The 21,688-nt window shown below is 50.0% G+C and overlaps 1 protein-coding gene across 2 annotated transcripts in view; it reads left to right on the top strand.

The window, feature by feature from the left end:
* LOC135909224 (uncharacterized) overlaps window positions 1-20,334 on the top strand; it is a 141,962-nt gene extending 121,628 nt beyond the window's left edge. Inside the window, exon 3 of one of the 2 annotated variants that reach the window (XR_010566640.1) lies at window positions 20,250-20,322. Coding sequence is in view for 1 of the 2 variants with exons in the window: in XM_065441091.1 (XP_065297163.1) it covers window positions 20,250-20,307 (58 nt within the window). In the remaining variant the exon portion in view is untranslated. Of the gene's footprint in view, window positions 1-20,249 lie in introns of both variants that reach the window. The other variant, XM_065441091.1, reaches the window with a different exon arrangement.
* The last annotated feature ends 1,354 nt before the right edge of the window (window positions 20,335-21,688 follow it).

Here is a 21,688-nt window from a genome sequence, read left to right as displayed (position 1 = left end):
CGCATTTCTAAATTTTTTTTCCTCTTAAGCTATTTTTGTAGTTTCACCTTTTGTTGACTAATCCGAAGCCTTATTATTGTTTAATACATTCATCTGCTGCTTTTCTGTTCATTTATGCTTTGTCTCCTAAAACATTTATTATCGTAAATTTTACATGTTGCCATTGTTTGTATTATTAATTCTAGTCATCATGCACAGGAGGTCCCATTTCATTTTCTAACTACGGGAACTGCTTCTGTATATACTTATCATGTAATTAGCTCCATTTTCGTCATGAATAAAGCTGATTCTCATTCTGATTCCTCAAAATTGCACTGAGCGGTTTTGAAGGCTTTAAAATTATTTGCAGTTTCATGTAACAAATTAACGCTATGAGGGAGCATGTGTTACTTGGTGGTAATGCCCATCAATCTGATTTGCAAATAGCAGATGACAGAGTTTGTGCATTACGAAGTAGGAGGTTGCTACATGACGAGAAAAGAAACAAGTTGGGACTCAACTTGTTACGTCTCCGATTGTCATAAAAGCCCTTAAAATGTAGCAAGCTTGTATGTCAAATTTTAGCATTCCCGCTAGGTACGATATAAAACCGTAGACTGCTGCTTTCCTGATAGGGCTCACAGCCCTCTATCTGGTAAACTTGCAAACATTTCATGGTGAGGCACGTAGTTCAAGAGGACCTGTTGTCATTAAGGTCACCGTTGAGCTTCTATATGGCTTGGCGTGGACAGCTTGCAAACCAATAATCTCTCTTTTGTCCTTGTTTCTGAAAAGAGAAATCATGAAACCATGACGATTATCATCATCATCATCATCATATTCATGTTCACTGTAGGACGAAGGCCTCTCCTTGCGATCTCCACTTACCCCTGTCCTGCGCCAACCGATTCCAAATAGCACCCGCAAATTTCCTAATTTCGTCGCTTCATATAGTCTTCTGCCGTCCTCTACTGCGCTTCCCTTCTCTTGGTACCCATTCTGTTGCCCTAGTGGTCCAACGGTTATCTAGTCTGCGCATTACAGGACCTACCCAGCGCCATTTTTTTTCTCTTAACGTCTATTAGAATATCGTCTATGCCCGTTTGCTCTCTGGTCCAAACAGCTCTCTTTCTGTCTGTTAAAGTTATGCCTAGCATTCTTCGTTCCATCGCTCATTGCGCGCTCCTTAACTTGTTCTCAAGCTTCTTTGTCAGCGTCCAAGTCTCTGCGCCGTATGTCAGCGCCAGTAAAATGCACTGATTGTATACTTTCCTTTTCAATGATAACGGTAAGTTCCCATTTAGGAGCTCACTATGTCTGCTGTATGCGACCCAACCCATTTTTATTCTTCCGTGAATTTCTTTCTCATGGTCCGGGTTCCCTGTGATTAGTTGACCTAGGTAAACGTACTCCTCCACAGACTCTAGAGGCTGACTCGCGATCTTGAACTCTTGTTCCCTTGCCAGGTTATTTATCATTATCTTGGTCTTCTGCATATTAACCTTCAGTCCCACTCTTACACTCTCCCTGTTAAGGTCCTCAATCATTTGTTGTAACTCGTCTGCATTGTTGCTGAATAGAACAATGTCATCGGCGAACCGAAGGTTGTTGAGGTATTCGCCGTTGATCTTTACTCACAACCGTTCCCAGTTTAATAGCTTGAATAATTATTTTAAGCACGCAGTGAATAGCACTGGAGAGATCGTGTCTCCTTGTCTGACCCCTTTCTTTATAGGCATCTTCCTACTTTTCTTGTGTAGAATTAAGGTGCTGTGGAATCTCTGTAGATATATTCTAGTGTATTTACGTAAGCGGTCTGTACTCCTCGATTATGAAATGCCTCTATGACTGCTGGTATCTTTACTGAATCAAATGCATTTTCCTAATCTATGAAAGCCATATAGAGAGGTTTATTGTATTCTGCGAATTTATCGATAACCTGGTTAATGACATGAATGTGATCCATTGTAGAGTAACCTTTCCTGAATCCAGCCTACTCCCTTGGTTGACTAAGTTCCAGTGTTGTCCTTATTCTGTTGGACATTATTTTGCTAAACAATTTTATATAATACCGGGAGTAAGCTAATGGGCCTGTAATTTTTTAGTTCTTTAACGTCGCCCGTTTTGCGGATTAGTATAATGTTTGCATTCTTCCAGTTTTCTGGGACCCTTGCACTCGATAGACACTTTGTATAGAGAGCCGTCAGTTTTCCTAGCATTATGTCTTCTCCATCTTTGATTAAATCGACTGTTATTCCATCCTCTCCTGCCGCTTTTCCCCGTTTCATGCCTTGCAAGCCCTTTCTGACCTCATCTCTAGTTGTAGGAGGAGTTTCTGTATACTGTTCATTGTTGTTTTGAATACAGCGCTCCTGAGTCGTCTGGGTACTGTAAAGGTCAGTATAGAATTCTTTCGCTGCTTTTACTATATCTTCGAGATTGCTGATGATAATACCCTGCTTATCTTTCAGTGCATACATCTTGGTTTGTCCTATGCCAAGTTTCCCACTTTTTACGGCTTCTTCAGTCTTTATCACGTAAAAATTTCGAATATCAGTTACTTTCGCCTTGTTGATCAGTTTTGACAGTTCCGCGAATTTTACATTATCTCTTGAGTTGGATAATTTCATTCTTTGTCGTTCTTTATTAGGTCCTTTGTTGCCTTGGTGCCTTGCCTCCCACTTCAATTGCTGCCTCTGAAGCCAGCCTCGTTACGGTTTCATTCATTTCCTCTATGTCATCATCATCTCTCTGTTCTAAGGCTGCATATTAGTTTGCAAGTACCAGCCTAAATTCGTCTGCTTTTACCCTTACTGCCTCTAAGTTGACCTGTTTTTTCTTGACCAATTTTACTCCTTCTCTGTTTAAATTGAGGTGAATCCTGGCCCTCACTAACCTATAATCACTTCATTTTACCCTACCTATTACTTGAACATCCTGCACTATAAAGTATGAAATCAATTTCTGGTTTCACCGTTAGGGCTTTTCCAGGTCCACCTTTTGTTGCTACGCTTCCTGAAAAAGGTATTCATTATTCTCAGCTTATTCCTTTCTGCGAATGTTACCAGCATCTCACCTCTAGCGTTTCTAGAATCGACGCTGTTGCCAATTTCTTGTTCACCAGCCTCCTTTTCCCCCATGTTTGCATTGAAGTCGCACATTACTACAGCATATTGTCTTTGCATTTTTCTCATTGCTGATTCAACATCTTCATAAAACTGATCTACTTCCTCATCATCGTGAATAGATGTTGGACCGTAGGCTTGTATTACCTTTAATCTATACCTCTTATTAGGTTTGATTACGGCTACAGCTGCCCTCTCAATAATGCTGTAGAATTCGTCAATGTTGTCCACTATATCCTTATGGATTACGAATCCTATTCCTTATTGCTTCTTATCCGGGATACCTCTATGGCAGAGGACATGGCCGTTATTCAGCAATGTGTAAGCCTCGCCAGGTATTCTAAACTCACTAAGGCCGATAATATCCCAAACAATGTCTGATAGTTCTTCGAAGAGTCCTGCTAAGGTTGCCTCACTCGAGAGGGTTCGGGTGTTAAACGTTGCAAGGGTGAGTTTCCATTGGCGGCTTGTCCGGACCCAGATATTCTTAGCACTCTCTGCTGCGTTGCAAGTCTGACCGCCGCCTTGGTCAGGTGCTCTGCAGCCACTGGAGACTGAGGGCCATTTTATTGAGGAGATCATTTCAGTTGGGAGGTTGTGGCCGAATACTGCACCAGTTAGGTCAATTCCTGTTCTGGTAAGGGAGTGTCCTTGTTGAAGCTTAGTGGGCCTTCTTAATTTGGTTGTTCCTGGATTAGTATAGCCCTACTCGCTCTCGGCATCTTTCGCCGGTCTCAGGCGCCACTCCTAGCTTGCAGATGTAGTGCACTGGAGGATGTCATACGCAGATACACCATCATTAAAAAAAACGAGAAAAAAAAGTAAAGGAAATAGGCGGGTGGATTTGAACTTCCGACTACCACAACCGAGCATAAGCCATAGCTCAGTAAGATAATGCCGCAGGCGGCTAGGCAATTTGTCCACCCTTTGCGGGTTTTTGCTGATCTGTATAGGTTGCACGACATAGTGTCAATTCTCGGTTGCCCTAGCCTCTTGTTTCCCGCATCTTACGCATGCACGCGGACTTGAGTGCGCCTGGGTACACGATAGATTTTGCTAAACTTGAACAGCGCTTAACACTTGTGCGTAAAAATAAAAATGGGAAACGTTTTTCAGCGCTTACCAAGAGGCCCCGAGTGTCGTATGATCCGCTCGTCGCGTCTGCTTGTCTCCTGTCGTGCGAACACTCGTGTTCCCGGGCGGCTATTCAGAATGTTCAGTCGCACTACCGCGCTGAGAGAGAGAAAATAATGCAGAGAAAGGCAGAGAGGTTAACCAGAGGTAGTTCCGGTTGGCTACCCTGCGCTGGGAGAAGGGTTAAGGGGGATAAAAAGAATATTCGCACAAAGCAGGTGACCTTGACGGCTCTCAGTGGTGTCTTCATCCTTTCTACAGGTTTGGACAGTGATTATACTAGACCTAATGAGAAGGAGAGAATGGGGGGCGGGGGGGAAGTATCTGACCTTGTAGTTTTTCTGGGAACGCAGCGAGCCTAAGCACTCGGGAGACGGGAGTTGTATGCCTCATTTAACCTACAGTGGTGCCTTCTTCAATCAGTCGAGGCCGACCAATCTGAGCTCGGTTAAACCGCACACATAGCACTCGACTGGAGAAACCGGGTAGTGTACGACCTGCACGTGAATGGCCATAAATAACGGAGGAAAGAAATTACAAGTGTTTCAAGAAAAAAAAATTTAGGAGGGTCCCCGTGTGGACGGTCGTGGTGAAGATATGTAATTCCCTGCTCTAATGATAAACTAAAAGAAAAGTGGTAAAAAAGTAAAAAAAAAGGAGAAGACTATGACAAACATGCAACCAGAGTATGGTGAAACAAATGGTTGTCCAATAAATGAACAAATCACAGTTGTAGTTGAAGTGTTCAGAAACATACCTTGCGAGGATTCTGGCTCTGTGGTGACACATTCACTGTTGACTTGTACGTCCAGAGACAATAGAGGCCAAAGGAGTGATCAAATATGAGCAGCATCTGGGAGGCTGGAGGCAAAAGAAGAAAGCTCAATTACTATGGTTGAAGCGTAAGTGAGTTCGTGATTCATGTATGACTAAGAACAGTGCACAAAGCGTTCCATGGCAGAAAAGCACACACGCACACACGCACACACGCACACGCACGCACACACGCACACGCACGCACACACGCACACGCACGCACACACGCACACGCACACACGCACGCACACGCACGCACACACGCACACGACACACGCACGCACACACGCACACGCACGCACACACGCACACACACGCACGCACACGCACGCACACACACGCACACGCACGCACACGCACGCGCGCGCGCGCGCTGTAATAGTTGAGAAGGACGTCGGGATGACAAACTGGAGGTTTATTTACGTTATTTACAGTGAGCGGACCAAGAAATTAAACAGTCATAGAAGTCATTACGGGTCGGCAGGAACTCTGTGTCTTTTAAGCCCTTCGGTGTCTCGAAGACACGTGACGTTCGGCCAATGGGAGAGCCCGCTCAGGTGACGCCATTTTCGGCCAATCGGCGGGCCCGCTCAGGTGTCGTTATTTTCGGCCAATGGTAGGCGCCCGTGCGATGGTGTCACACCCGGCGGAGAGGGTCGCTGCTTGATCCCCGATTGTCCGAGGGCTTGACGTTGGTGTGCTCGCGCGCCACGTGTTGGAGTGTGCGGTGACCCTGTGCTCCACGTGTTGTGCGTACCAGTGGGCTCGCGCTCTACGTGTTGGACTGTGTTGTGCGCTGTTCTCGCATTCTTCTCTCTCTCTCTCTTTCTTTTTCAACCTGGATTTCCGCGTGCCGGTGGGGCGCCCGCCACACATGGGCCACCGACGCCACGCGAGCACATCGTTCGTAACTCTCGTGCCTGCAACCCTGCAAGAGCTCAAAGCAAGGGAAGAGCTACAGCGCCGCGCAGAGGACATTGTTGACAAGTGGCTAAAGAAGCAAGCCGCTGCCTCTCATCCTGCGGTTGCCGCCCAGCCTGGGGCCCCACTTGACGGTACCAGGAAGCCGGCGGCCACTGCAGTAGTTGTGGAGGCGACACCGGCGAGCACCCTGTCTCTGACGCAGTCTGAAGAGCAAGGGTCGCAGTCCCGCTGCCCAGCTCTTCAGACGAAGAAGAGTTGGACCAATCGAGCTCGCGGAAACGCGCCCGCGAAATCGAGAGCGAGGACGAGGGGGCGACCGGCCCTCGCAAGCAGGCACCGTGCGATCCTCCCCACTCGGAGAAGTGCGCTTCTCCCGACGAATCTCCCGAAGATCAAGCTGAAGACGGACAACGGCGGCAACATCTCCCGACACGCCACAGAGACGGTCGCTACCTCCCCCCTGCCTGACGCACAAGATGACGACACCGAAACAGTGTCGTCTGCTGCGACTGCCCTCGCGATGCAGCGTACGGACGCCATCTCTCGGCCTCTCGACAAGGTGCCGGCCGCCTCCCTCGCACTCCCTCGAAGCAAGGGCGCGACTGCGGCCACAGACACGTCGTCTGCTAGCTTTGGGGGTACGCTGCCTCCTACCGCGACTGCTGCAGCGCACACTCCCAATCCGAGGGTTTCGGCACCGTTGGTGCCTCTGGACAAGACCCTCGCGTCAAAGTTCCTGAAGGGCCCGCCACGCCAGATACCTGCACAGCAGAACCTGCGGAAGAAGCAGCAGCAGCAGCAGAAGAAGGCGAAGAAAAACACTTCTACTGCTTCAGAAGCTTCTACTTCCCGGGTGACCAACTCTCGCAGCGTGCCCTTGAGGCTGCAGCCACTGCAAAGGCAGTGGAGCGTGAGGACCTCTGAGCTCGTGAGCCACCTGCGGATGACTTCCAGCTGGTCCTGTCGAAAGGAAATCGGCGCCGTGCAAGGGCTTTGTAGAATGCAGCAGAGAAGTGGCAGGAGGAACGACGGGTGGCCACCATCATGGCGTCCTCTACCACTGCACTGTCCAAGCGTGCAGTGCGGGCAGCCGTCCATGAGGAGAGCCAGTTGGAGCAGGCCACTACATCCTCGCCGCGCTCCTATGCAAACGCAGTCAAGGGCATCGCTGATCTTTCAAGGCATCCGGTACCAGCCCCACGCAGCTCCCAACGTCCGGTGCCGCAGGCCACTGCTGTCCTTTCGACCACACCCCCTACCACCCCCCTGGTGCAGACAACCGTGGAACAGCTGGTGGCAAACCTGCTGCTGACTATGCAGGCAGTCAGCACCATGCTTCCTGCTGACCACCCTCTCCACACCATCTGCCCACAGGCAGTGGCACTCCAGAACCAGACCACCCTACATGGCTGATTCCTCTGCTACAAGGAAGGGCCGCCGTCGTCCCAGTGTCCTCCAGTGGAACGTCAACTCACTGCGGCGGCGGCATGCGGACCTCTCGCTACATCTCCTGCAGAGTGAATATGATGTGCTTTCTCTGCAGGACGTATACGTTGCTGCAGAGAAGCTGCGACTGCCAGGCTACGTGGGCTACAGTGCTCGCACTTCCTGCTCACAGGAGTCATGCCAGGCCGCCCCGTGCCTCGATGACACGCATCAGCAAGGAGCTCTCCGCTGCGCAGTGTACGTGAGGCGAGAGCTACCCCAGGTGGAGATACAAGTGGCTGACCTGACTAGCGGGCCGTTTGAGTGCTGTGCTGTGCGCGTACGCATCGGGGGCATGGACGCTACTATCGCCTGTGTGTATGTCCGACCCTGCCAGCCTTGCGACCCCTCCTGCCCGCTACGTTTCGCTAGTCACCTGGGCAAAGACGTCGTCCTCTGTGGCGATTTCAATGCCCACCACACAGCCTGGGGTGGCCGGCACTGCTGTCCTCGTGGCAAGGCACTACGGGATGCTGCTGACCAACTTGGCCTGCAGATTCTAAACACTGGCGCCCCCACTTTCATCCGGCGTGGAGCTCGTCCAACACAGACGGCAATCGACCTGAGCCTGACCACAGAGGACTGCCGGTACAGCTGGGAGACGCTGCCTGACACCTGGGGTTCCGACCATCTGCCTCTCCTCCTGTCTCCTTTTCGAGGCAAGTCCCCCAGGAGCAGAGAGTGCCTCACAGTCAACTGGAAGGCCTTCCGCGAGCTCTGCCGGCAGGCGGACAACGACGGGGATCTGTTGCAGATGATCGTGGAGTGCGCCAATGCCGCTACCATACGCTCTACTGTCCCAGAGGGCAAACCAGTTCCGGATATACGCCATTTAGAACTGCGAGCTGCTCGGCGCCGTGTGGAGCGCAGGGCCCGGCGCACCATGCTTCCGGAACAACGGTACGCGTGGATGCTGTCTGTCGCCGCCACGCCCGACGACGCAGACAGCAAAGCTGGGAGAGTATGCTCCACCATCAGTCGCAATCCACATGGTGCTCGAGCTTGGCGCCTGCTGAGGTCACTGATGGATGCTCCAAGCGCTCAACGCCAGTACTTAACCGTGGCCGTCCTCATGGGCATCAGCGAGCGGTCCCTGGTCGAGTGCCTAGCAGACCGGTTTGCTGAGACGTCTCCAGTCCCGCAGATCTTGCCCTCAATGTTCGCCACAAGACGCTGCCTCCCTCCCTGCCACCATCCAGAGTGGGTGGCAGCACAGATCTCCGCCCTATGCACCGAGGCTCTCCGCATGCATGAGCTTGAGCCGGCGCTAGCTCTCACACGACGACGGAGTGCTCCAGGAGCCGACGGGATATCCTGCCAGATGCTGCGTAACCTTGCAGAGCCACAACGGGTACGACTCCTGGAGCAGTTCAACTCTCCTGGAGCACCGGGGTCCTGCCCGGTGGCTGATGGCTGTGGTGGTGCCTTTGCTGAAGCGACGGAAGCCTGCGACTTCGCTCTCCTCCTACAGGCCAGTCTCCCTTACCTCTGCAGCATGCAAGCTGATGGAGAAGATGGCCCTATCACGGCTCGAATGGATAGCTGCCCAGCTGAAGTACTTAGCAGAACAGCAATCTGGCTTCAGGCAAAAGCGCTCAACGGTGGACTCCATCGCATATCTGGTGGCCACCCTGGAGGATGCTAGGGGCAGTGGGGACGTCGTCATGCTGCTGCTCCTGGACTTCCAGAGTGCCTTTGACCGGCTGCCGCACGAGGTGATCGAGGCTGCACTGGACTGCTTAGGCGTCACCGGATGTCTCCGGGGCTTCATCTCTGCCTTCCTGGTGTGCCGGAGGTTACGTGTGCGGGTAGGCAAGGTGCTCAGCGATCCCAGAGACATCACCTCCGGTGTCCCGCAGAGATCAGTGCTGAGCCCTTCTCAACCTGGCTCTACCGCTACCCAGTCTGCTGCGATATCTACGCAGATGACGTGGCGATGTGGATACGAGGACCCAGGAGAAGCATCGCTGCCATCCGGGGCGCTCTACACAGGGCATTAGAAGCGGTCATCTCCTTCCTCGGTGGCATTAGCCTCTCCGCGTCATCGGCAAAGACAGAGGCACTACTTGTACACCCGCTGGCCTCCGCACGCCACTACGTGAAACAGCTGCGCATTGCAAACACCACCGTCCCATGGAAGCGGGAGGTCACATATTTAGGCCTAACCATTGATCATCATCTCTCCTGCATTCCTGCTGCCAAGGCTGTCACCTCCAAAGTACGAAGAGTCCAGGGGGCAGTGAGCAAGATGCAGCAGCGTGGTCGGGGCTGCACCGTCAAGTGGTCGCTGCGGATGAACCAAGCTGCGGCCACATCCATCCTGCTATACGCCCTGCCGCTGGTTCTACTATCTCCAGCCAGGAAGCAACAGCTCGAGAGGTTGCACAGGAGTGCAGTAAGGAGCATCCTCGGTCTCCCCAAGCATTCCCGAATTGCTGCCACACTGGCTGAGGCTGGCGAAAGGCCATTGTCGCTGCACATGCTCCAGTGTGCCCTTGGGCACATTGACCGTCTGCACCGTGCTCCAGATGGTGGGGCATGCACTGCTCTGCCGACTGTGGAGCCAGCCGCTATCTCGCATGGGGGGCCTCCGTCAGCTCTACGAGGAGCTGATTGTGCAGCGACCAGTGCCCATGGTCACATCTCCGCCACACGAGCAACCTCCAGAGGCGCACCTATCCCTGAATGGAGCATCAAACCACCGGACGCCAGCAGCAGCACTACAACAGGCTGCTACTGGCAAACTCCTGGAAGAGGTGGACGGCAGGCTGCTCGTGTACACGGATGGCTCCGTGCTCTCCAATGGCTCCGCAGCGGCGGCATGTACCATCCCACCTGAGGGCAGGATCGGGCAGTGCCGACTTCCTTTTGCGCGCGAGCTCCACAGCAGCTGAGCTGGCGGGACTCCACTTGGCTGCAGACTTCCTGACTGAGGAGCCCCCGACAAAATCAGTGGCGGTGCTAAGTAACTCGCGACCGGCTCTCCAGGCACTCTCCGATCACCATCGACACGGAGTCACTGAGACTCTCCTGAGAACAAAAATCTCGGCCCTCTCTGCAGTGGGGGTAGCCATCGCCTTCCACTGGCTGCCTTTCCACGTAGGGATCGCTGGAAATGAGGAGGCGGGTGTCCTTGCTCAGGCCGCCCACCACCCAACCGTTCCACTCACCAGAGCAGTCGCAGCATCGTACTCCTCCAGGCAGCGACTGAAACAGCTGCTCAGTTCCAGCCATCCGGATAGCAGGGTAGCTACCAACCGCGCCCCAAAACTCCTCCCTGAGAATGGTCTCTCGCGACGGGACCGTTCCACACTCCTTCGTCTGCCCACGGGCTCCGTGTGGACGGCAGCTAGGCTTCATGCCAAGGGACGCATCGCCTCACCGGCCTGCAGAAGGTGCGGTGACGCCGAGACCCTCGAGCACCTACTCTGCACCTGTCATGCATTAGCCCAGTAGCGCGCTCCAGTCACTGCCACCTACCGACGGTATGGACTCCCGGCTACCTCAGAAACACACCTACTCTTCCCGGCTCGCTACCACCTCCCAGCACTGGCAAGCCTGCTTGAATATGTATACTCAGATGGGCTCCTAGATCGCCAATAGACTTCGGCCTCCCATGGCCTCTGCCTCGCGCGCCGGCCATCGCTCCTGGATGGTGCTGACGTATGCTGCCTGAAACGTACTCTTCCTTTCCCCCTCTGTCCTCTCATCTTTCATTCCCCGCCCCCATCCCCTGTACGCTGCACCGTGCACCCATATGGGCTGCAGAATTGAGCGTACTTTCCCTGTCCCAAATCACGAAGAAGGGCTTACTTCTCCCTGCGGTCTTGCCTTGCTGACTTGCAATGCGCCGTCACAATAGGCGGATGGGGCCGACGCTGCCAGGTTATCACGGTGCATTACACCCGTCTTGCCTCTTGGACCCAAGTTACCTTGAACAGTGCCAGGCTCTCGCTTCACTTTCGGGAAGAGTCAAGCAGTGAATAGCTCCACCTGCGGCACACGAGGTGGGGGCCGCCAACTTGTTTGCACGTGCCGCGCCTCGGGAATGTGGTAACTGTGCTTCTGTGCTCCTTAATTAGCTATGGTGCTATTCGATGTGGTCTGGTGAACTCGAAGTAGGCTCAGGAAACGGTCCCGTATCTAACAACGCACACGCGGGCGCGCACACACTGTTTTGAATGGTGTCCTTGTGATGTCCTTGTGCGGGCTGTGCTTAGTGAAGCCTCGATTAATTTTTTTCTCAGTTACTAGGTAATAAAACCGGTAATTTTATTATGTATCAAACGATATTAATCCAACTGTGTCGCTGTAAGTACACTTGCACTAATGTGCTGTGAATTTATCGCAGTGTATCATTCATGCAGACACAGCCAAAACCATTTATTTTTTATACTGTACTGCGTGTCAGGAACTTTAACAACGTGGCAAAATAACAAGAGACTTGTTTGAATTGCCTTTGAAGAGCAATAACCTCATTATGATTTTCCACCTTGGAAACCAAATACCTACAGGAATCTGTTTTATCCGCCTCGCAACAGAAGAAATTCATAGTTGGAAATGCGAACCTGCGTTTCTTATACTCACTGGTGCACACCCCCAGAGGCTGCAGGGTTAATCCGCTTTCTTGGGTAGTTTCCAAACAGACTGTGCTCGGTTCCAGCGACGAGTTTTGCCGCTAGCTAGCACATTTTCTTAAGCAATCCGTCATTACGCGGCTAGACGCGGCAGATCACTGACGACGGAAGCCGTATATGTAGCCATTACGCCAGTGAAACGCCGCAGCTGATAAAGTTTTTACACACGATCGCCTGGTAGCGGCTATCGAATGTCGGACGCATAAACTGGCTAAGATGTTATTGTTGGATAATTAAAACGAACCTGCCTGATGCTGCACAAAAGAAACGACGACCCCGTTCGCAAATATAACCACCGTACAATTCGAATCGATAGACGGCACGGACTGCAATCGATACCAGTGGGCTTATCGTACGTCAGTGAGGTCTCAAAACCTTTATTCAAGTTATAGAGCACAGGCTTTAATAACGGAAGTTCAATAAACACAATTGTCTTTTTATTTGGCAAAAAAGTTACACGCTAACTCTGTTGACGGTTATTATGTGTACATATATAGATTAAATATGTATGGATTGATGGATGGATGGATGTTATGAGCGTCCCCTTTGGAACGGGGCGATGGGTTGCGCCTCCAAGCTTTTGCTATTATACTGCCTAATGTCCTACCTAGGTTAAACAACAACAAACCAAATTTTCTGATCCCCTATTGCGAACTGTGCTTTTGTGCGTCTCCGTTTTTTGTCGTGTCCCTACTTTTCTTCCACCAATCCTCCAATCGCTTCTTACTAATTCCTAGTGCGTACATGTTTACTTTTCCACCGCTCCCGCTGAACCCAAGGGCTTCGATGAGGCCAGTGGTGCCTAAATCGACCGCTGGGTAGACGCCTTCACATTCTAATAAAGCATGCTCCATAGTTTCCCTACCTATTATCTAGCTTACCTAATATGCTGGAACGCGCCGCGGTTGATTTCTCGCCCTCTGTGGCGATCGCTGGCACCTGAGAGTTCGCGTGTCCTGGCGCTGTCTCGTGAGACGCAAGTGACTCGGCCGAGCAGTGGCCGAATGCCACGCATAGCGTCCCGCTCACCACAAGCTTGTGCGGCGCAAACGCCATCTCTCGTTCACTTTGCTGCTCACAGTGCGTGACGAAACCTCATTTGCGTATATTTCGTTTTATACGTTAAAAAGCCGCTGCCGTAATAACCTCTGGTGATTTGAAAAATAATTAATCTTTATTACATTACGAACGCAGCAGGGAAAAGCGCAAGAAGTCGCGCAGGGTTTGTTATGTCCAACCAATACTATTTCAAATAAATGCGTTTCCTTAAAAAAATGATATTGCCCACAACACAAATGCAAACACCACCCGAGCGCGATGCAAATGTTATGAGCACGCGTTATGAACAAACAATTTTCGTGGTCCCAGTCGACGGGGGAAATGGCGCGCTACGGGCGCCGACTGCGCGGGGGGCCCGGGCCTTCCCCCGGAAGACTCCGGAGGGGGCGCGGGAGTTTTCCACATCATTTGAGGTTTCCTTTGACTTTCCTCGACCTTTTCACTTGCAATTTCACTGGGCTAATAACTTACTGCATCATTCTTGGCGCGGACGAGCACGGCTTTTAATTCATACTTTCGCTTTATTTCTCCTAATCCTGACTACAGGAGGACACGGCATTATAAGCACTAGCGGCGGCTGCCTTATCAGTAGTTTCTCACTTGAACATTGTTTTAAATTTCCACTGTAAACGCAATACACAATACAACATATATTTAAATTTACACACAGGACAAAGTTCATTGTATTTTTGAAATAGGTGGAGCTGGCCAATTAAAAATTATTTCTAAAGGTATGGATAGCCTATGCCTAGATAATGAATACGTTGCCTGTATGTTCACCACGCTTCAAATTGCATTGCGTACTTTTTTCACAAAAAAAAAAAAAAGCTGTAGACTTCAGTGACACCTTTGGCAGAGTATTTTATCGATGGCATCTGAAATGCACGTGAATGTTATGTGTCTCGGTATTGCTTCTCTTTCCAGTAAGCAATGCTTGCGAGTAATAAAACAAGAACATTTCCAATAATTATAACATTTATTAAGGATGGAAACATCGTCACTTGCATGCAGTCATAAATATATACAGGATGTCCCAATTAACAATCATACACCAACATTTAAAAGAAGAGCAATGCGTTACTTGAAGAAAACCTAGCGGATATTGTTTGCACTACAGTGGAGTAGCTGCCTGTAATTTTTTCGTTACTGAGGTTTAATCAGGTAGTTATAATTAATTATCTAACTCGAGACGTACTATCCTAATTATCAAACTGTCAATGAGGCATTTGTAGGCACAACCAAGGGTCATCTAACTGCAGTATTTTCAGCGACCTACTAATTGCGCACTACATTTTCCCGACTGATAAATAAATCCCGCGAAAGTTTGACAATACCACGTGACTGCGCTCCGACCCGGATGATAAAGCAGCGCCCTCGAACAGGCTCCCTCTGAGTGATCCAGAACGAAATAAAGGAAATAAAGAAAAACATCGTGATCGAGCTAGTGCCTTATCTGCCGCGCCCCGGCCGAAGTAACAAGTCGCGTTAGGTGTTACACTCTCAAAACGGTTGCACCCTTTGGGGTGTATATTTGTCCCACAACAATAATCGTCATCTGCCTTGCTTGCGCTTCCTTTCTTGAAACCGCCGCGTCCGCTACTTTCCTGTCGGGAATGCTACGTCACGCTGATAACGCGCATGCCGTTCATTACTGGAAAGTACCGGGCTCGCAGCGTTAAAGAAAGGAAATGCGGACAACAGAGATGACAATTATTGTTGTGTGGCAAGATACACTCTTAGAAAAATTTACACCCTTTGGGGTTTATCTTGTCCCACAACAATAATCGTCATGCGGCTTGCTTACGCAAGCCGCTCATTAAGCAAACCTGAACGGAATTACACGGTGACAGAGCAAGAATGCCTCGCTGTAATCTTTGCGGTTCAGCGATTTCGCTCGTACTTGTACGGACGCCCATTCCAAGTCGTCACAGACCACCATTCCCTGTGCTGGCTCGTGAACCTTCGCGACCCTTGTGGTCGCCTTGCGCGCTGGGCTTTGAGGTTGCAGGAATATAACTTCACTGTTTCCTACAAGAGTGGCCGAAAACACGCTGACGCAGACTGCCTTTCCCGTATGCCGCTTGCCACGACAGACAGCGACGCAGACGATTTTGATCATCTCGTCGCTTCTGTGACACCCGCTTTTCCAGATATCGATGCGTTCAAAACAGAACAACGGACCGACACTAAATTGGAGCCACTCTTTACTTCTGCCCATTCAAGTGCAACAAGCAGCTACTGTGTACGTGACGGGCTCCTGTACAAAAGGAACTACTCAAGCACGGGTGCACGCTTCCTTCTAGTGGTGCCAGAGCGTCTCCGGCCAGCAGTCCTTCAGGCTATGCACGATGACCCTACCTCCGGGCACTTAGGCACTGTGCGCACACTTTATCGCATTCAAGAACGCTTTTACTGGCCCCGGATGCGACATTCGGTTGAGTTTTATGTCGCCAGCTGCATACAGTGCCAGCGTCGGAAACGCCCAACCACTGCCCCATCTGGTCTCCTTCAACCTGTGCCGCCTTCCAGCTCACCCTTTCGGCAAGTTGGAATTGATCTGTTAGGCCCTTTTCCGAAGTCATCTAAGGGGAACCGCTGGATAATTGTCTGCGCCGACTATTTCACACGCTATTGCGAGACGGCGGCTATACCATCAGCAACTGCCACCGAAGTGTCGCTTTTCTTACTTCACGCTATTGTTCTCCGACATGGACCACCTGGTGTTATCATAAGCGACCGGGGACGTCAATTCACGGCGGATATAGTGGAAGAGCTTGCGCGTTTGTGTCACTCGCACCTCAGACACTCGACGCCATATCATCCGCAAACAAACGGCCTCACTGAGCGCACTAATCGAACGATCACAAATATGCTTTCCATGTATGTTGCGTCCGATCACAAGAATTGGGATGAAGTTCTACCGTTTATTACTTACGCATATAACACCGCCAAGCACGAGACAACCGGCTACAGCCCCTTCTTCCTTCTATATGCTCGGCCGCCCCGGTATACGCTCGACACTGTCCTCCCTTTTTACCACCACGACAATCCTACGGTCGCCGATACGCTGTGCCTCGCTGAAGAGGCTCGGAGACTTGCGCGTCTTCGGACTTTGGCATCACAAGAAAACTCCAAAGCCCGCTACGACGCACGACATCGGCCAGTTACATATAACCCTGGTGATCTCGTTTGGCTTTGGACGCCCACAAGGAAGCGCGGTTTGTGTCAAAAGCTGCTGGCAAACTACGATGGACCGTATGTTGTCATCGACAAAGTCAGCGAAGTGAACTACACTCTCGCGCGCCTCACGAACACTGGTAGACGTTCTTCTAGGACACACGTCGCGCATGTCGCACGGTTGAAATCATGCACGCCACGACAAGCTAGTTGACTCGCCCAGGGGGCTTTGTCTGCGAGGGGAGGTATGTTACGTCCAAGCGCGTCAAAGGGACGCGGGGATCAAGAAGAGAGAGGAAGAGGAGAACGAAGACTGTGCAGCGGCCATTCCTGTTCTTCGTAGCCCGCCGCTCCTGTTCTCGCACGCCTAAATAAACCCCTTTTCCCCGTGCTTGTAACAACATATATATATATATATATATATATATATATATATATATATATATATATATATATATATATATATATATATATATATATATATAATTCGGATGAAAACCGCACATCACACTAACGCGATATGTTCGATTACATATATTTCTTTTAGTACCATTTTATTGAAAGCGATTGCTTTATTAAGTCTAAGATTTCCTTGATTTCATTTAAAAGCTTTCGAATTTTATACCTCGCGCTTTGCATCCATAATTGGTTCTAATCTTAGGTAGTTTATATTTATAACACTACGAACTTGATAAAACCACCAACCTTACTTCGTATAACTGTCTAATAAACTGCTATCGCAATCATCTGATTGCGATAAAACTGTGACTATTTTGTTTTTGTTTTTACTGCTACGACTTAAGCAAATTGCCAACTGTCCAAATCTCCACGAGTGAATGCCTCGGCAATACTGCGCGCCGAGCTGCCAAGCTTTCGCCGAGTGCAAACCTTGCTGCACGTGCGGCCACCGGAATCTCTTCAATGCTTTGCAGGTAGCCACTAAATGGAGGAGTAGCACTCACGTGGTCTCGGAGTTGGTCGCTTGGTTGAATTTACGCTGGTGTATCTATGCATGTGCTACAATTCTGAGGGACGGAGCATAATGCCAACGCAAGTTGTTTCGTACGTTCCCCCGGTTCGACAGCAGCGCACACCAGTTACACTGACGATGCACCGAGAGGGCGTGGCTCGTCCAAGAAGAAGTGCCTCGCGTGCCCTCCGCCGACGGAGCTTTGAGAAAGCTTTGCGCGGCTCATTTATGCGGCCTAATGCGGCTGCCGTTGTGCGTCTTTCGTTTCCGAGGAGTCGGCTCTGCAATATTGAGGAGGAGCCGCGCCGCCTGGCGAACTTGTGTGCACCGGACGAATGCGTAATGGCCGTGCAATAAACATGAAGCCGGCCGACTCTCTTGCCGCCGCTTGCGGTCCCGTCTCCAACCGCGTATCGTTGCTCGCTCGGCTCCGAGGTGGCGCGCCCTGGCGGCCGTTCGTAAAGCCCCTCAATCTCCCAAAGTAGCGCCATTCACTTCTCTCCTCCTCCGCTCGGCGCGGCCTCGACGGTGGCGCCGCCGGCAGTGGGCCTGCCGTAGCAGACGACGTCTAACACGCTACGGGAGGAAATCCGCGGAAAAGTTCGTTCGAGTCCTGCGGAGCAGTTTTTTCAATCTAGATCTTGCTTTGTCAGTCGGTAACTGGCCTTAAGAATGTCGTGTCGGATTTGCGGAAGAAATAGAGAAAAGCACCATTATTCAAGGCGTATTTAAGGCGTAAAGCGCGCGCACGTTGAAAGTTCGTGTTCCTGAAACACGACACAAGCACGCGGTGTGCTCAGACACGCGAGTAATTACCAGAGTTTCAGGTTTTGACAGCGCGAAAGTATGCGCACGTGGTTTCGTAGGTTAATTTACGTACCTGCAGGATGCTTTTGTTCGGCCGGCGCGTGAGAGATTCCGACTGTCTGCGGTCAGCAATGCCTGGCAGCAGGGCCGTTTCTGTTCCGCGCCTTTAACAGATGTACGTAGCTCATGCACAGGTTGTGGTGGCCATGAGCAACGTTTTCACACATAGGCGGTATAGATAATTTTAACAACTTACCAGCATATGAAATCGTTATTTATTTATTACAGTGCAAATGGTTAGAATTTGATAGAAAAGAAAGAAGGAACTTGATGGGACAACTGGAAAGAGGTTCAGAAAATAATTATCCCCCTCCCTCATTGGCACCAGCAACACTTTTGTTGAAGTGCTAATTTTATCTCTGTATACTACGTGCGTCTGTATTCTTTTGCGTTGTAAGTTTTCACAAGGAAGCAGTGTTGCGTTAACTGGAACAGTCAAGGCACACAAGACAGAAGAAAAGTTGATTCTTGGGTTTTACATCCCAACACCACGATCTCATAAGGCACGCCATAATGGGGGCTCTGGATTAATTTTTTTTGCAGCTGGGGTTCTTTAACGCACCCCCAATGCACTGGACACGGGCCCGTTTTGACACGGGCGTCAAAAGAAGAGGTTGGAGGAGCCGTGTCACTTAACAAAGCCGCGCGTTCTTTGCCACTTGCTCGAAGTCAGCCCGCCCGATCTTGTGAATCCACACTTTTCTTCGTTTTGCGTTGCGCCCGGCGGATGGTAAAACAAAAAGCTTTTTGCCGTCACTCGGTCTGTTGTGGCAACCGTAGGCGCAGCAGCACGGCATCGCAATTAAGCACTCGGCCCTAACACATTGTATAAAACTACCGCGCTCCTTCAAACCGCCTGCCGTACTTCGTCGCGGAGGCCCAAAAATGGGGGTCGCAGGCCCAAGATTGGGGGTCGCAGCGCGCTGGAAAGAAAAGATATACAAAAGCGCGGCGCCTGCTCTGCGCCGGACAGAAAAAAATATACAAAAGCGCGGGGCCCGCTTTCACGTGACACAGATTGGCCAATGGGGAAGCGGAGGAGGCTGGGGCGACAGGAGGAGTGGAGAAGGAAGCGCCTGGGTGAGCGGGGTGGCGGAAAGATCTAAGAATGGCGCTACTTTTGGAAAATTGAGGGGCTTTAGCCGTTCGCCGCGCCGCCGGAGATTCCGCCGGTGGCGTCGGATGACGAAGCACTCGGCAATTCGCTGCCGTGGGATCGCTTCCTTGGAGGCATCGATAGGCATTCGTTCGAGCCTTGTTCTAAGCCCCGCATTCAGAGTGGCGACTGACTGGCCCGAGGGCTTTGTCGTTTACCCGCATCACGAAAGTGTGCAAAGCAATAGCTCTTCTCTCCATTCTACTACAATGTGTTCGAGTTGAGCGAATAAAATGTGACATGAACTTTACAAATATTTTCTTAGGTTAGCGCTGTTTGTGACTAGGCGCTCGTTCAACGGCCGCCCTCAAAGCGTATTTACCCTTAAACAGTTTTTAAATCCAGCTCAATGAAGTTGCGCTAAGTAGTTCAGGCACCCGCCGTGGTTTCGCAGTGGCTGTGGTGTTAGGCTGCCGAGCACGAGGTCGCGGGATCGAATCGCGGCCATGGCTCGAAATGCGAAAACACCTTTGTACTTAGATTTAAATCCACGTTAAAGAACCCCAGGTAGTCAACATTTCCGGACTCCTCCACTATACGGCGTGCCTCATAATTAAAAATTTTTAAAAGTAGTTCGGGAATTTTTCATCAGTCAGTGCAAAACTCCGACGAGAACGATTTCTCACGCATAAATAGGTAAACAAATAGGTAAACATGCGGCTTGAACTGCAGGACGTACAAACCTTAGTTCGCTGTCTTCATCGTGTAGGCGGTATGCTGCTGCAGATTATTGATGATTTCTAATGGCGTCCCATTCTAACCGGTGTAGCGACTGCCACGTGAGCTAGCCTTTCTGGGTTACTTAAGGCATACCATATTGCAGCCTAGCATTCTGCCTATCTCCTTTATCTCGCGAGTTTAGATGTGCATGTCACTATGCCGCCCCCATCTCTTGCCTGCTTTCTTTTTTTCCCCTTCAGTGCTCTCTCGACCATCGCCTTCGAACCACTGCGCGCCTGGAAGGTGGACGTTTCCTAAGGTTCTCGCTCACTGGTGCTGAGACGGATTTTTTCATCGGAAAAGCACTTCAAGGTGTTCCGGCGTGTTTTTCTCCTTTTAGTCGTTTCATTTTGGCGGGCGTTTCTCTCTTTTATCTTTTCATTATGCGTGCTACCGACCAGGCGAATTATCGTCGAACCATCCACTTCATTTTTTCATCAGCCTCATCTAACATGCTTTATCTAACAAAGCGATGAAAGATAGTAGCTTTAATTCCTCTTGCTCATTCACTTGTTGCTCCTACAAAAGAAGAGCAGATAAATTTTTTTTGTCATGTTGCGGGATGCCTATATGGACAGTTTATGATATTTAAGAAAGCAGATATCCTGAAGAATGATAGTGAAAATAGGTGAACAGATCTTGCCACAATTTAAGAGAACAGAAAAATATGACAAGAAGGACAAATATATATAACTAAGAGACCGGTAATTCTGCGTTACGTTCAATCGTATCGCTTAAAAAAAAGAAAAAAAAGGAATTCATCAGCTCTTCCACTTTCTGGAGAAATTATGGAAGAGCAGTGATGCTGCGGTGTATTTTGCCTCAATCGACGCACCTATGTATACATAGGTGTTGGTATTATTATTATTATTATTATTATTATTATTATTATTATTATTATTATTATTATTATTATTATTATTATTATTCAAGGGCACAGACACCGAATACATATTTTAAGTGTTGAGGGATTCATTCTTATTCTGTTATAAAATAGTGACATGTGCAAGTACCGCCGCATGGCATACGGGATTTACACAATATTTACAATTTCACTGTGAACTACGTAATTACGAAAAGTACATGGAACTCAGTGTAAAACTCGGTAGCGGCTAATTGTCATATTTGTTTCGGGATAGATTCGATAAAACAAGAGTTCCAGTCGCTTTTTGCAACCGTGCTCCCTCCGTAGTTCCGCCACGTATTGACAGCAGACGGGAATTCCGTAACGTTTACAACATCACCGTGAAGCAATTCTGACGGGTAAATGAAACTCGGCGTAATGATAGAGTCGTCTTAGTGGCCTATTCAGTATGATTTTTTCCTAGATATCCGCATTAGATTGAAAGCTGCAGAGCATTCGGGAGAAAACGGAGACGAAGCTTTTTCGGTGTTGACGCGACGCGTTTACACGGACGCGTATACATCGACCACCGCTGGAGAGCAGCTGCGTGCGCCTTCGCTGTAAACGGCGCCTGGAAGCAGTGACGTCCCAGTGCCTTTCCCTGCTCCCCTCGAACTGTGAGGCTTCCGCCAGAAAGTGAATTCCAGAAAGTCTGTGTGGTCTACACGATTTCATTTTTTTTTTTTTGCTGCGATGTCAACGTAAGTCAGATTGGACGTCGTTCTCATAGTTAGA

Source organism: Dermacentor albipictus, chromosome 9, assembly GCF_038994185.2.
Source record: "Dermacentor albipictus isolate Rhodes 1998 colony chromosome 9, USDA_Dalb.pri_finalv2, whole genome shotgun sequence".
In the NCBI taxonomy this organism is placed as follows: Eukaryota; Metazoa; Arthropoda; class Arachnida; order Ixodida; family Ixodidae; genus Dermacentor; species Dermacentor albipictus.
The sequence above is the reverse complement of the archived record's forward strand: the minus strand, read 5'-3'. Positions and strand labels throughout refer to the sequence as shown.